General features: G+C 36.0%; 1 protein-coding gene across 1 annotated transcript in view; it reads right to left on the reverse strand.

Moving 5' to 3' along the window:
- The window catches only part of LOC113106871 (bifunctional heparan sulfate N-deacetylase/N-sulfotransferase 4), a 45048-nt gene that overhangs the window by 12512 nt on the left and 16692 nt on the right, over nt 1–15844 (reverse strand). The window contains exons 4-6 of the mRNA XM_026268888.1: nt 14718–14872; nt 10023–10208; nt 6129–6257 (exon numbers count right to left, since the gene is read on the reverse strand). Coding sequence (XP_026124673.1) covers nt 6129–6257; nt 10023–10208; nt 14718–14872 — 470 coding nt within the window. The remainder of the gene's footprint in view (nt 1–6128; nt 6258–10022; nt 10209–14717; nt 14873–15844) is intronic.

Here is a 15844-nt window from a genome sequence, read left to right on the forward strand (position 1 = left end):
CTGCTGTACCTCAAACAGACTGATCAAGATATGATTTATGTTGCGCTTTCAGCGGTTAATAACAAACACACACATAAGCTCTGTGAAATAGACACCAGGAAACAGCAACCCCTACACACACACACAGCCATATATGATTCATTTTACCTAGCGTTAACAGCCAGGGCAAAGAAAGAGAGCAAGCAACAAGAAGAAACGAGAGTGAATGAAAGAAAAAAAGAAAAGAAAAAAAGCATCCTTAAAGGATCTCAGGTCCAAAAGCATCCATCCTGCTTGTCCAACACTCACTTAACAATGCCAGCACAAGCCACCATTTTAACAGCTAAATTTGGACTACCTATTGAACATGCACACACACACACACACACACACACTGAGAGGATCTAAAGGGTTCCAAACAGATGTTCCTTCTGGAAGAGGTTCGGGACCTGACAGAATTATAAATCACTAGCCTAGAAAAGTCATGAAAATTTAACCAGCAAACACACACACACACACACACACACACACAGAGGATGAGAGACTCCAATTACCACTGCTCACCTTTCACTGTGACTATGAGCATTACAGGCTGACGTTTCTGTAAGGTTACTTAAATTAGGATGTGATGTTCACACAAGGGGCATAATAACGAGAGGTTACTGTCACTACAGTCATTGTGTACTTTTTTTTCTTATATATATATATATAAGTTTATAAGTTTATATATATATATGAGTTTCTGCAAATATATATATAACTCTTATTATATTAATCATTTTATTCCAACTTCTTATAGGAGGAAAATTACTGTATATTTGCCAAATTCATGCTGACAACTAACAAACAAACACAAACACAATGTAAGAGCAGGAAAAGGTCGACTTTTCTCCATTCCTCTATAAACAACAATGAATTTGAACAGAAAACCTACAATTATTATACTATATTCTATTATATTCTGTTCTATTTCTCCATAAGAAGCACACCTGCAAAATCCAACCTGATCTTTTTCTGTTCTGTGTAGTATAAATCTTGACCTACTTGTTCAGACTGGTGCTACACGATTGTCATATGTACTTATAATGACTTGGCCTGACAATGGCATTAACACACAAACACACACACACATACACACACACACACACACACACACACACACACACACACACACACACACACACACACACACACACACACACTGACAGAATACAGTATTAAAGGAACAGTTGATGCAAAACTGTTAATTTCTGCAACCAGATCACTGCTCAGTCTGGTTTATGAAGGAATGACTGAGACTCTGTGAAGTAGATCAACCAGTTTAATTCGAAAAATCTGACATTCACTTCATTTGTGACCTCCCTAATAAAAGCTATATGTCTTTCACAAAACTCGGAGTTTCATCATGCTTTTCCATTATGATCAAAAAGGTTAAAAAATGATTTTGCATTTCATGCATAAATACTGGACAATTCAGCAACACAAGAAGGGCATGTTTGTATATTCTGATGTCTATTCTACAACTGTTCCTCTCAGTGCTAAATGTATTGACATTTTATTTAATAAAGATGGTGCTGAACAACCATTTTGGTGTATGTAATACTAGCTTTCCCTAAGATAGTGTAGCTTAATAAGACTCAGAATCACACACACACACACACCCATCGGCTCATTTAACAAGAGAGTCCAGCTGGAAAATTTTGTCCTCAAGCATCATTCCTCTCTCTCTTTTTGTTCTTTAAGCTCTCTCTCTTACAAACACATACTCCCTCTCTCTTTTTCTCTGATTTGACACCCTTCTATTTCCTGTACAAACTGCTTAGTTATGTGCATAGTCTCTCTCTCTCTCTCTCTCTCTCTCTCTCTCTCTCTCAGAGCTGCATGTTCTTTGACCATGCATTATCAGGATAATGGAAAGTTGACATCAACATACATGATGTTAAATAATTTGTTGTGTTGCTTTTTAAGGAACGATTCACCCCAAAATTAAAATTGATCACACTCATGTTGATCCAAACGTATGAAACAGAAATATTTTAAGTATTCTTTTTCTATTATTATTGTGTATGTATCAAATCCAAAAGGCTTTGATTTAATTAAATAAGTATAGTCTGTATCTCTGTGTGTTTCAAAGTAAAGTGAGGCACTGTGTTCATTTACACATGAACAGCTCATGATCTGGCCTTTACACACAAAACATTTTCACAATAATTGCAGCGAACTCCATCCCTGCATGTGCCTTGAGTTTAATGTGATTTTGGAAGTGTTTGTAAACCTGTTGTCACAGAAACTGCAGTATGTACTGTAATATTAACAGCTAGAGGTTGTAATGGGTACTGCAGTCAAATAAAAATATTGGAGAGAGTTGTTTCTTTACCTCCTCAGACTCGGCACTCACAGGTTGCCAGATGCAAGCAAAACCAAAGATGTTAGACAACGAGCCTTACACTGAGTTGATTTATCTGTATTTTAATATTCTTCTGCTCACAGAGATTTTTAGATGGTTGACAAAAACTTTATAGGTCAGCTAGAATCTGCGACCTCTGACCCAGTTCGTTTGCTGGCATCAATGTCTGCAATAGGTTGTGTTTTCAACCAACTGGCAACCCGGGGTGTTGAAATACTATTGGTTAAACTGGCAGTGGGTGAAATCACACAGACCAAAACAAAAACAGACTTTCCGTCACAGAATGAGCATTTCACAGTAGAACCACTGGCTGAAGCACTGTTCTTCAGAGAAACAAGTATGTGAACTTAGCCTTTATCCTAAATATCTGCAAACACATTATGGTATTTTTTTTTGCTTTGGTACAGTCAAAAAAAAAAAAAAATCTAATACAGCACACCTTTAAAGTTCACCCTGCAGCCTTTGGCCAAAATAAAAGCTTGAGAGACCATGGGCCCTATAATACACCCGGTGAAATGCGTCGCAAGGCGCAGCGCAAGTGTGTTTGCTAGTTTCAATCCGGCACCATTCAAAGTTTCCCATCCAGTACCACGTCGTTTAATTAGCAAATGCATTTGCGCTCATTTGTGCGCCCATGGGCGTGCTGGTCTAAAAAAGAGGTGTGTTCAGGCACATGAAAGCTGAAAATAGACTGCGCCATAGACCAACTCAAACCTGGTCTAAAGTCTGGCGCAATGTTTTTTCTTTGTTATTTAAAGAGCGTACACGCTGCTTATTAAACACAGGGAAGCATAGCAGCACACAAACATGTCAAATATTAAAAATTAAAGGATTGCAATGCATATGGTTTTTTTGTATGCTAATTAAATTATATACCTCATATATATATATATATATATATATATATATATATATATATATATATATATATATATATATATATATATATATATATATAGAAACATATATGGGTTTGATACAACATAATGGTGAGCAAGCAATGGCAGAATGCACATTTTTGTTTAAGATATCCCTATAAAAGATGCCCCATGCATACTGTCCTGTTTTCAGGGAAGGGCATAAATGAGGTAAAATGGAGTGTCAAAAACACTGTGTTCTCCCCACTGTAACCGATCTTATGCTCTGTTAACCTCATGCTCTCAAGCACACCACACACACACATGCCTCGTTTCAGGACCTCAATAATGAATGGGCAGATAAATGAGTTTCCCTTAAAGCCCTCTGGATAGGAAGACAAAGAGAACACAAGAGAGTCTGGTGGAATTTTTTTCCTTTTTCAATCAATGTTTTACCAATGTTTTTTTTTTCTTTCTATTTAATAACATTTTTATCACTGCCATAAAATGTTTAATCGATGCTAGAAGAGAAGAGAAGAGAAGAGAAGAGAAGAGAAGAGAAGAGAAGAGAAGAGAAGAGAAGAGAAGAGAAGAGAAGAGTGTCATTAATAAGTAGTGCTGTGTCTTCGTGTTAACAGTGATTCATCTTAACACAGAAGAATGTGGCTGTGATAAATAAATCAGAGAGCCTACGGTCAGATTAATATATGTATGTGATGACTTTGAGTTTGATGTAGAAAGACAGATGTGTGATCATGTTACTGGTAATGTGCATAATAATAATAATAATAAAATATATAATAATTACAATCAAATATATGAATATAATTAATATAAAATATAAATTAAAAACACAATTAAATAACATCCACTATACAAAGAATATAAATGATTGCCAATATCTCTTTCTCATCGGTTCTTCTTTTATCCAGACAAACAGTTAACACACTATTAACACACCATCACACATAGTTGGCTTTGGCAAGGTAAGTGTGAAGGGAACAATCTCATCCCACACACACTGCCTACAATATACTATATCTTCACACCTCTGTATCTCCCTATGTTCACCCCCCCCCGTCTCTGTTGGTTGTTTGTTATTGCTGGCATTACAGATGATCAGGATCTGTGCGAACATGAGGACACACACAATCTCTGATTACATTCAGCTTGTTTTTCAGGTCAGTGCTGTACCATGGGAATGAGTCAACAGTCAGTAATGGCCTTTAGCCACAGGAGAAGGTTCACTCTGATGCTTCTTTCACACAAACAAACAAGCAGAGACTCTTTAAACATCAAATTTTCATACCTCATACCCATGAAGAATGCACAGGATGTTAATGCGAGCATGTCCACAATACATACAGCATCTATTCATCAGCCCATCTACAGTATCCATTAATGCTCTACATTTTACATTAGCCATCCAGTAGCAACTCAACCAGTGCTATTTTAGCAGCATTTATAAAGTACTGTTTATACATATTTCCATTTAGAGTTTCTTTTTTTTTTAGTTTTAGTATTTGCAATTTTAGTACATCAACTTTAGAGGAACAGTACACCCAAAAATGAAAATGTGCTATTAATTTAGTCACCCTGAGGTCATCCATGATGTAGTTGACTGTACTCTTGAGTACAACAGTAGTTTTTTAGAAGATTTAGAAGAAGATTTTTAGCCAAAATCATGGTCCTTGGTGATTCATAAGATTCAATTCATCAGCTACTGTCACTTTGAGAGTCAAAAAAGCATATCATGCAACACAAAATGAATCCCAGTGGCTCCTGACGATATATTGAGGTCTTATGAAGTGAAACAATCGGTCTTTGCAAGAAACTGAACATTATTTATAACATTATTACCTGTAATCCAGAGCCTCTGGCAAAACTGCAAACTGGTTCTTTTTTTCAACTCACTAGTTTGTTTACATAACATATACATATATATTAATAAAGCACCCAATAATAATGTGTTTAGTGGATGTCTAAAGCATATAAAGAGAATAAACTCATCTTCATCAACAGATGGTTTAGTCTGATTTGGTGAACTGGATCAAGTCCACCAAAATGTATTGGTTAAAATTAATTGCCTGATGCTCTGGATTACAGGTAGTAGTAGTAATGTTGTAAATAATGTTCAGTTTCTTGCACAGACCGAATATTTCACTTCATAAGACCTCATTATATCTGCAAGTGTATTAATTTTGAATCACCAAGGAGCACGATTTGAGCTAAAAATCTTCTTTACTGTTCTACTCAAGAAATTAAGTCAACTACATCATGGATTTTATGACAGTCATTTTTGGGTAAACTAGCCCTTTACAAATATTTTAGTTAGTTACAACATTGCTAAATTTCAGCTTTATTTCTTTTACAAAAATGACTTGTAATAGACTACAATGGACTTTAAAAATTGGAAAAATTGGATGCACAACCTTTGACATCTATAGCAAAATACATGGGAACATTTTTCCCTTTTAAAATTTCATAACCTCTATGTATTGTTTTATGCATTATTTTGTATTTCCTGCAGTTCATGACCCTATCAGGATAGTTCTGTGACTCAATTTTGGGCCGCAACCCACTAGTTGAGGAGCACTGAATTAATGTAGAAACACACAGCACATATACACGACTGTACACACGCTCTTGTTGTTCATTTCGCTGCTGATTCAAGCAGAGCAGAGTTTCAGCATAAGAACAGTGATTCATGCTGGGAGAACAAATCTATAAGCAACACTAACATGGAAACCCTGAGAGAGAGAGGAGGGGGGCATGAGGACAGAATAAGACAGAGAAAAACAATACAACAGGCTGATAGAATGAAATGAGCGGAGACGACAGGGAGTAGCAGTGTGTGAGCGAGCGTCTGTGTGATTTATACTCACAGGGTTGAGCAGGACGGTCAGAAACAGCTCTCCTCCTCGTATGCTTTTGTCCAGTTCTTTAGGGCCTCCTGGATACTCTTTATAGAAGATGGTGTGTGTGAATAAGCCGCATGTCTGACGGGGCAACACCTGCTCACACACACACACACACACACACAGTTTAGGACAACAAAGATTTGCAGTCAATACAGTGCAAGACAAACTCTGCATTTGCTAATGAAACCTCATTATGAATCTTCTAATGCTGGATTGATAAACTTCTCTGTCGTTCATCATGTAATACTGCCCCGTTTCAGTTCTACACGTGACATTTTATTAGGTCTCATATCAATGTATATTTATTCCGCCGTTGTGTGGAGACAACTTCATATATATTCATCCATTCGCTCTCTGTCTAAATCAGTCAAAGAAAACAGGATCATGTCTCAGTGGGAAAAAGCTGAATGCTTCAATAAAATATGTGGCAAACAGGCAAAGACAGATAAGAATAAAAGAGAAAGAGAATATAAAAAAAATATACTGTGACTCAATGTGACAAAATTACTGCTTGACAACAACACAAAAACTGCTGTCTCCTTTTCTCTAGCATACTCGTCCAGTCACAGTAAAACACATTATATACATGTGTTTCGACAAAACAGCCACTCTTTTCAATGTAATGTCTATGTGGACTGAAGCTTTCGGGTTTCAATATAACGCCACACAAATATCATAAAAGTAGTCTGTGAAATTCCTTGTGTTTTATATTCTAAATAGAAAAGTTATGAAATAGTTTTTTGTGATGAACAGATTGGAAACTAGACTTTTTGAGGCTTTGAAAGTTGCCAGTTGCCATTCAGTATAATTGTAGAAAAGACAGACATTCATTCTTCAGAATTCCTCCTGTATTTTAATGAAGAAAGAAAATATATTTGGCTTGGAACTTGAAGGTGACTAAACAACAAAGGTTACATTTTTAATTAACTTTTCCTTTAATATCTGAACCCACAACCCATTTTTTTGCCCCCATTTTTCATGAGCTGAACTCAAAGATTCAAGACTTTTTCTCTCAACACAAAAGGCCTATTTCTCTCAAATATTGTTGAGAAATCTGTCTAAATCTGTGTTAGTGAGCACTTCTCCTTGGCCGAGATAATCCATCCACCTCACAGGTGTGGCACATCAAGATGCTGGTAAGACAGAATGATTATTGCACAGCTGTGCCTTAGACTGGCCACAATAAAAGGCCACTCTACAATGTGAATTTCTACACATACTCCAGTCTTCATACACTGAAGACTGGAGTAATGATGCTGAAGGTTCAGCTTTGCATCACAGAAATAAATTAATTTTTAAAATATTTTAAAGAAAATCTTAATTTGTAATGATATTTGACAATTTTTACTGTATTTTGACCAACTAAATGCAGCCCGTGTGAGCACTTTCAAAAACTTTTTTTTTTCTCTGATTTTTTTTTTCAGAAAATCTTTCCAACCACACACTTCTGAACAGTAAAGTGCATGTCCCACATACTTGCTCTGTGCATGACGGACAGAGAGAGGGGCAGGTTGAGAGGTGCTAGTACATTTATAAGGACCAACACAGTACACTTCTCAACAGTGTAACAGTGTGTAAATCAGAGAGTCAGCTAGACTCCTCCAGCAAACTGCTAAAACAGCTAAATCTATTACATTAACACACCCACAAACACACTGGGCTCTAATGCACTGATAAGAGCTTTCATCACCCATGTGCTTGTTTTCGGACTGCTTTATTGAACTGGAACAGATCTTTGGGACCCTCTCCAATCTTTCCATCTACCTTAAACTTAATTGCCTTTCCCCCTTTAACATCTCTCTCTGTTTTATTGTGTGGCACGCGTGTTCAACTAAACTCGTGCCTTTGCTGAAACTACATACACTTGACGGGCATAGAAAACTTGTATTGCACGCATTTGGTCTTGATTTAATATTTGAATCTAAAAAAAAACTAAAATTCAATTCTAGTGCAAACACACTAAACTTTCTGTCAAACCAGCATGTCTGGAGAATTTATGAAACTCTATTCATGCATCCTTCCACCCACCTTCCCTCTTCTTTCTTCTCACTGAATGTAACTTGCCCTGTCAGTATATTATTGTGGTTTGTGAAAGGAGCAGTCAGTTCTATGGGGCAATGTTGACTTTCTGTATTGCGGAGCCAGACCGAACTGTAACAGTCTGACATGCTTCATAGCTCCACGGATCCATACTCATCAGGATTCAGTACTCTGGATCTCTGATCTGAGACCTGTTATGCTAGTAGTTAGGTCGCAGGTGTCCGAACGACTGACCCAAAACTGTTTTGGTGCATGCACTAAATAAAAAGACAGATCTGGGCTCATGAACACCTGCTGCAAAACATCTGTCTTTAGCTAGATTCAAAACGCTCTTAAAAAGCAAGAGATGATGATGACATCTAAAGTGCATGTAAAAAAAATATACTGAAAAAAAAACTGACTTGACTAGGCCTGCCAACATTTGTTCTTTTGTATTGTGAATGAGAAAATATGACAGCTCTCTAATTCACTAGAAAGAACAAAAAGGGACATGTTGTAGTGTGTTGATGCTCTAACAAAAGAGAGTACTCTAATTTGTTTGTCTGAACTTCACAAACAAGGCACAAGTATTCATAAAACCAAATAAAGAGTGCATTAATTGCTGCTGTTTCATGAGAGTTGTGTTTTTTTTTTCAGTAAAATATCTAAACAGCTTAAAACAATCCAATTCTCTAAAATTGCAAAAAAGATTAAAAGTTGGCAAATTGCTTTTCTTACTGGAAGCATATATCTAACAAAATGTAGATAGGTTTATGCTTTGACCTCAACAAAATCAATTTGGCAATTGGGTAAGAAAAATCTAATGACTTCAAGACATGTTGTCATATATGATTAGGGGTTATTTCAAAATAAGCTCTATTTATAAATGTATCTTAATTAAAGGAACCGGAAAACAGGAAGACATTTTTTTTACCCATTATAAAACTTTCTTTTGTGGAACTCAAAATAAAATATTAATCTAAAAAATAACAATAATAATTTTTGAAAGTGAAATAAAACATCTCTATTTGTGTTTCACATAGGAGAGAAAGCCATCTGGGTTACATTACATAAAGGTGAGTAAATGATTTATTTCAGAAATTTCATTTCAGGGTGAGCTATCCCTTTAAATGAAATCTTCAGATAATCATTGAGGCCTTTAACCAGAAATGAGAGACAGAGACAGCAAAAAGCTATTTAAAAAACTGATTCAAAGCTGCGGCTGGGGACATCTATGCAAAATCTGTGCTTTGGCTATGGTTAATGCACTATGGGCTATTTCATCTCAGTCCCAGTGTGTCATCATTAATTCTTTTGGAGTGTGTGTGTGTGTGTTTCATTGATTTGCTATGCTAGCTGTTGCTTGTATTTTGGCAGTCTCTTTTAGTCAAGTCTCACTGCATTTTCACTACACTACCTGCGTAGCAACCTCTGGCAGATTACAAATCTATACAACCTCCTGCAAAGCATGAAATGCAGCCCGCCCACATTAATTGATTCTGTGTATGTTAAGTAAGCTTGTTATTGACAGCTCAACCTGCTGGCATGGCACTAATAGGTTAAGAAAAGATATTTTGGTTAGTCAGAAATAAAGATTATAATAACACACTACGTTTTTAATCAGGCATTGAGGAGGGATCTTGTACAAAATCAATTTGGAAGAAATCAATTATTAAATATTAAACAATTACAGTTTCTGATATAAATATTGTGTGATACTAGTCTTTCAAGTACCTGATGTATTGTTTCCTGTGATACTGATCCCAGGAAAAATGCATTTTATTCTACATCAAAAACTTAAAAGATTTTTGTATGGTGTAAAGATGTGTTGAACCGTACCATGATGTCGTTATGAATGAATCCCTTGCGGTGGCGTGCAGGTTTGAGGTGTGGGTATTCCTCAGTGCTGGTCATTCGTATGCCCCATGCTTTCTTCCAAGCCTCATAAAGCTGAATATGGACTGGATACACACCAGAATGATGAGGTGCCACGGCATATCCCTGATCTACTGGAATACCATGCTCCTGTAATGAGAAACACACACAAATAAATATACTTATAGTTGAATATCATGCACATACACAAGCATATTAGAATGTTTCATAAACACACATGCACAAGTAATCAAGTACTGAAGTACTCATTTAAATCTATTTATTTTAGTGATGGCAAAGCTGAAATCATTATAATATGTGCTATAGATTGTTGCTGGTTATGGCACAAAACCTTTCTTGCACTTAAGCAAAAGCTTGTTGCGCGTCACGCCTGATTAGAACACTGTGATGCACATAGACTAACATTTACTACTCAATTAGTACGGAGTTAATTTATCTGCTTGGATAAATGCTTGGATAGACAAAATGACCAACAATCCCATTTCCCAGACAGATGCATATACATTTTTATAGCTGGTGCACTCATTGACACTTATCTTCAGAGTTACACAGAGCTTGAAATCTTTATAAAATAAAATAAAAAATCACTTTTAATTTTTCAATTCCTCTGAGCTAACTAATTAAAATCATATAGGCCCAGATAACAGACATCTAAAGAACAGCTGAATCGATAAATGTATTTTGAGGTGAATTCTCAGATTTGACTTCCTTATCGTGAGGATCCAGTAATCCATGGAGTTTCCCTCAAGAGAATGTGCATGCACACACACACACACACACACACACACACACACACACACACACACACACACACACACACACACACACACACACACACACACACACACACACACACACACACACACACACACCACATTATCCATTCTCTCATGTGTCTGATTTAATCCAACCCCCAAACCAATAAAGGCAAATCAAAGCTGTCTTCTCTAGATGATCAAACTTCTGCTTGTGGCCCATTCAAATTCTCTGTCAGCTCGACTCTCACAGTCTCTGCCCTCTGAGCTGACAGACACTAGTCTGTTTAACTCAGCACCCGGAGTCAAGCGCATGCTAACTGCTTGACCTTGGTCGCTCATGTAGGAGATTTTTCTGGGAAATGTTTGAAGTGTGCAGCTCTGAGAGGAACATGTATTAAAAGTATTAAAAATTTATTAAAATGTATCAGCATAAAATGCATGTTTATCTTATTGTGAATTATTCGTCCATGCATATGTTGATTTTATTGAATTTTTTTAATCTACACATTAAGCCTGTCTACATCCATTCAACAATCGAAGAACTGAAGCAAGAACCCGTCCTACATTTTTCTTTTCAATAATCTGTTTCACTCAGATGCACGTCACAATATGAAAAAAAAGGATAAGTCGCTACTTCAATTGCGTTGCCCATGAAATAAAAATCAATAGTATCAATATGTTAGTCTTAAGGTTATCTACAAGGTAGTGTGCTCCAAAACAGCAACAACATTTGCATTTAGAAAATATAAGCATTCAGTTCATCACTTCCGCCAAAACGGAAGTTGTGTGAAATCACATCGTACTTCATCTTCTCATCAAATGTTCTGACCAATCAAATGCTCTCTAGAATCCGAAGTGCCCGCCCCCTGCACTATAGATAGACACTGAAGCGGGGCTAGATCGGTCACTTGTTCACAGTGTAGTATTTCCTGTACAGTGAATGACTCGTAGTGCACACTGTAGGTGACAGACAGTGTAAATATGCTTTCGTTTGGTGCAAACGAGGTCTGGTTTAACGTTGTTTCAAGCAAACCACATCAGCGCACACAGTCTAATCGGGACTTTGGCTCCGAACCAGAGACAAGATCGCACAGAGCGGATCACATGTGCGAGTCGGCATATATTAAAAAACTTTTACAACTACACAGCCTCAGCATGATTATGAGCACTATTTTATTTTACTAAGAGTTTCTTACCTCTTTTCCTGTTTCAGTTTAAAGTATGTCACCACATAGAATAATTCTGCGTATATTTCAAGGCACTTTCAGGTGACCTTTAAGAGATAAAGCTCACACGCATACACATATTTGTTTTCTATCATGGTGTAGTCTTTCTATCTATTTTGTATACTGAGCTAATTATATTTTCTATTTCCTAAACATCACATAATCCTTTCTGCATATTTAAATCTTGATTAAGACATTATTTACTATATTTATTGAGCTGTTTTCTTTGTAGGGACTGTTGGTTGCTCCCCAAAATGTAGTTAATTTCAGGTTTTACTATCCTTGTGGGGACATTTGGACCACATAATGCAGGCAAAACCTGATGCACACACACACACACACACACACACACAGAGAGAAAGAGCAATAAACACCAGTGTTGGGGACACTACTTTAAAACTGTATCATGCTTTGTGTATTATTATTGCCACAGATCTAAAGCAAACAATGTGATACAGAAACTGTGATGTATTGTTTTTGTTTTATTTAATTTCTCAGTTTACACATTAAAAGCCATTTAAAGTTTCCTGTAATATAAAGCCCTCTTTATAGATAAAGATAAACAACAAAGAGAATAGTTATATGGATAAATCAATCAGTAGTTTTATAAGTAGAAAAAAAACACTATTGTTTTCAAAAAATCCTTGATAAAATTACATTTTAGTCACATTTGAATGCAAACTGCACTTGCATAAAAAACTATTAGTTAAACTGTTTAAGCTGTATAGCGCATGACTCAAATGCGGATTTAGCTGGCGGTTCTGTTTTCAGACAGAGACTGTGTTTGTGACTTCCAGCAGGGGCACTTTACGATCTGTAGTTTATCACTCTCTCTGCTCTTCACATCACACGGCTGTATTTCTAATATTCAAACTGCCAAGTGACAGTGATGCTAATACACAACCTAACAATAATACAGAGAAAGTAGTCAGAGACAGCTAGTGAGTATACAACCATCTACAATAAGTTGCTTTATATTGGGTGTGCGTGATATATTTACAAAAAATTATATCTAAATATGTTTTGGGATTTTTTTTGATAATGATATACAATATTTTGCTGAGTGTATTTTTATGGATAAATAAATTTGACACTAAAAGCACCAGTAGGTGGCGGCAAGTGCCTGTCTTACTGAGTGATCCATTGAATCAAAACAATTGCAATTTGTTCAAAACAACTGATTCTTTCAGAACTGAAACAAGTGCTTCATGAATGGATCGTTGAATCATTTACTCAAATGATTTGTTCAAAATCAGATTAATTCGAAAACGAAGCACTGCAATGTCGCTCTGGGATGCACAAGTGCTCTGCTCCAGTTTTGTTTTCAATGATGAAACAGAAAAAAACAGACAACTTTGTGTCAAATATGTAATTCACTCAATATAATTGTTCTTGTTTTTGAACTGTCGTATTCAATCAATCTTATTTGCGATTGCACTCATGCACTGATACTCAGGAAAACTGCAATGTTGCATGTATGATATTACTAAACCATATAAATATATAAATATAAAACACAAGGCTATACATGGATATTTTTTGCCTTTATAACTTGAATTATAGGCACATTTTAACTGCATTCTAATAGGCTTCATCATGCAGTGAATGTAAGTGTAAGTAAGAAACATCCTCTCGATAATGTCAGCTCACATATCATTAAAACAACAATTATGGATACATCTTGGATGGGAGTGAGAGTGAATAAATGTACATTTCTGGGTGCACTATTCCTTTAATACAAAGTGTAATTCCGAGAGCAAAAAGCAGCAAAAGACTAAAGTTCACCGCAAGTGCACGAGTGTGATTGGTAGTTTACTTGCGTGACAATTTACTTGTTCAGTGGGTTGTGCAGAAATCCTCTCTAACGGTTCAGCTGCAGTGTTTGGCTTCCAAACAGCTCATAACTAAATAAAACAGGCAGTGTGACAATGAGCAATGCCAACGATCATGCCATCTTGTGCCAGCACACAGCTAGATTGTTTTTTCCTTCAAATTCTCTCAGGTATCTGAATGTTTTTGTCATGTCTTAGTAGAGAATTCCTGATTTTTTATATATATTATATACATTATAAAAATCTTATCCATGTTATAGATAGGGAAAGTCAGTCAGGGAATGATAAATAGCAGAAGAGTGAAAAGGATCAGGAAATGGAATGAGCCGGATATGCACTTGGGTCGCTTGCATCAATTTACAGTATGCGTATCACTCTGAAATACACGAAGGGTAAATATATGTGTCAGAGTATTACATCCTGCTAGAAAAGTGTCTTTGAGTGTGACATGAGAGTGCAGCTTCACAGAAAAAGGGGGACAAATAAATGCAGGAGTGTTACCGAGAGATAACTAAATGAGAGCACACACACACACACACACACACACACACACACACGCACACACGCACACACTCACACTCTCCTCCATTCATGTGTGGGTTTCCATGATTCTGTCAAAATCATAAGAGGCACTTCTCTATTTGAGGAACAACTGAAGTCTCGAAGCACCTGTGAAACACGCATAATTAGTGTTCATTTTCTCACTGTAAATGACACGACTCGCTGCCGGGCTAATGGTTCCTCAGCTGAAGGAGTTTTTCGCTGGATATGATAATACCTGGATGATGGTTTTGTTCAGTGATTGTGTTTTGGGTTTCTCACCAAAGCAAAGTCTTTGTTCAGGATCATTTGCTCCGTTAGAGAGGATTCATTGTGGAAGAGATGAGGCTGCATATGACTCCACATATGAGGAAACCACCAGAACTCATCGACATATTTCAACAACAGATCATCTCCGTCATCTTCCTCCTGCGTACCTACACAAACAAACATTACATCATTCGCAAATAGTTTTTTTTTTTTTTTGGTTGAGGGGATGATGAGGGGGGTGTGTAATTTTAGAAAATAAACATTCTTAAATACCCCAAAAAAACGTATGTTCCCAAAACGACATCATGGAACAACAAATGTTATTTCCATTACAGCATCATTTCCACTGCAGCTCAAGTATTGATTTTGTTTAACAGCATTTTGTGGTGGAAATGATGGTGAGGGAAATATCAAATTGGACAAAAATGGATGACTCCATCGTTTTGCTAAAGATATATATATATTTTTTTTAATTATGCCATTTATTTACCTAGATTTTCCCCCACATCAAACACACACACACACACACACACACACACACACACACACACACATATATATATAGTAAACAAATTATTATTTCATATTTCAAGATTGAAAGTCTGGGTCTGCAGCAAACTTTATACATAGCAAACATTATACATATCATAAAGTCTTAACAAACATATATAAAAACCCACAACGTTTGGGTGATCTAACTAAAACCATAAAAAAACACACTTTCATAACTTAAAATAAAAGATAAATTAATTGAGAAATGAATATATATTAATACACCTACATGTTATTTCAGCTAACTGACATGGCAACATTTCTCATTTTCATTAAGTTTAAGTTGCAGTACTAATAATAAAACATAAACTAAATATATATAAACACCAAAATTATTAATGAATTAATTAATTAAATAATGTATTAACTAAAATCTAAATGAAAACAAAATATATAGATTTCTTATAAAATTCTTAATATAAACAAAAACTATAATAGTAACAGAAATAAAATAAAACCGGTCTCAACCTGTCTGGTTTTTGACCAGAATAAGCAAAAATTAGCAAAACTAATCAGTGACAATAATATAAACTTAATTTAGCTCTCCACACAAACACACTCACACACACTTCAAAAATAGAACATGT

Source organism: Carassius auratus, chromosome 1 (genome assembly GCF_003368295.1).
Source record: "Carassius auratus strain Wakin chromosome 1, ASM336829v1, whole genome shotgun sequence".
NCBI lineage: Eukaryota > Metazoa > Chordata > Actinopteri > Cypriniformes > Cyprinidae > Carassius > Carassius auratus.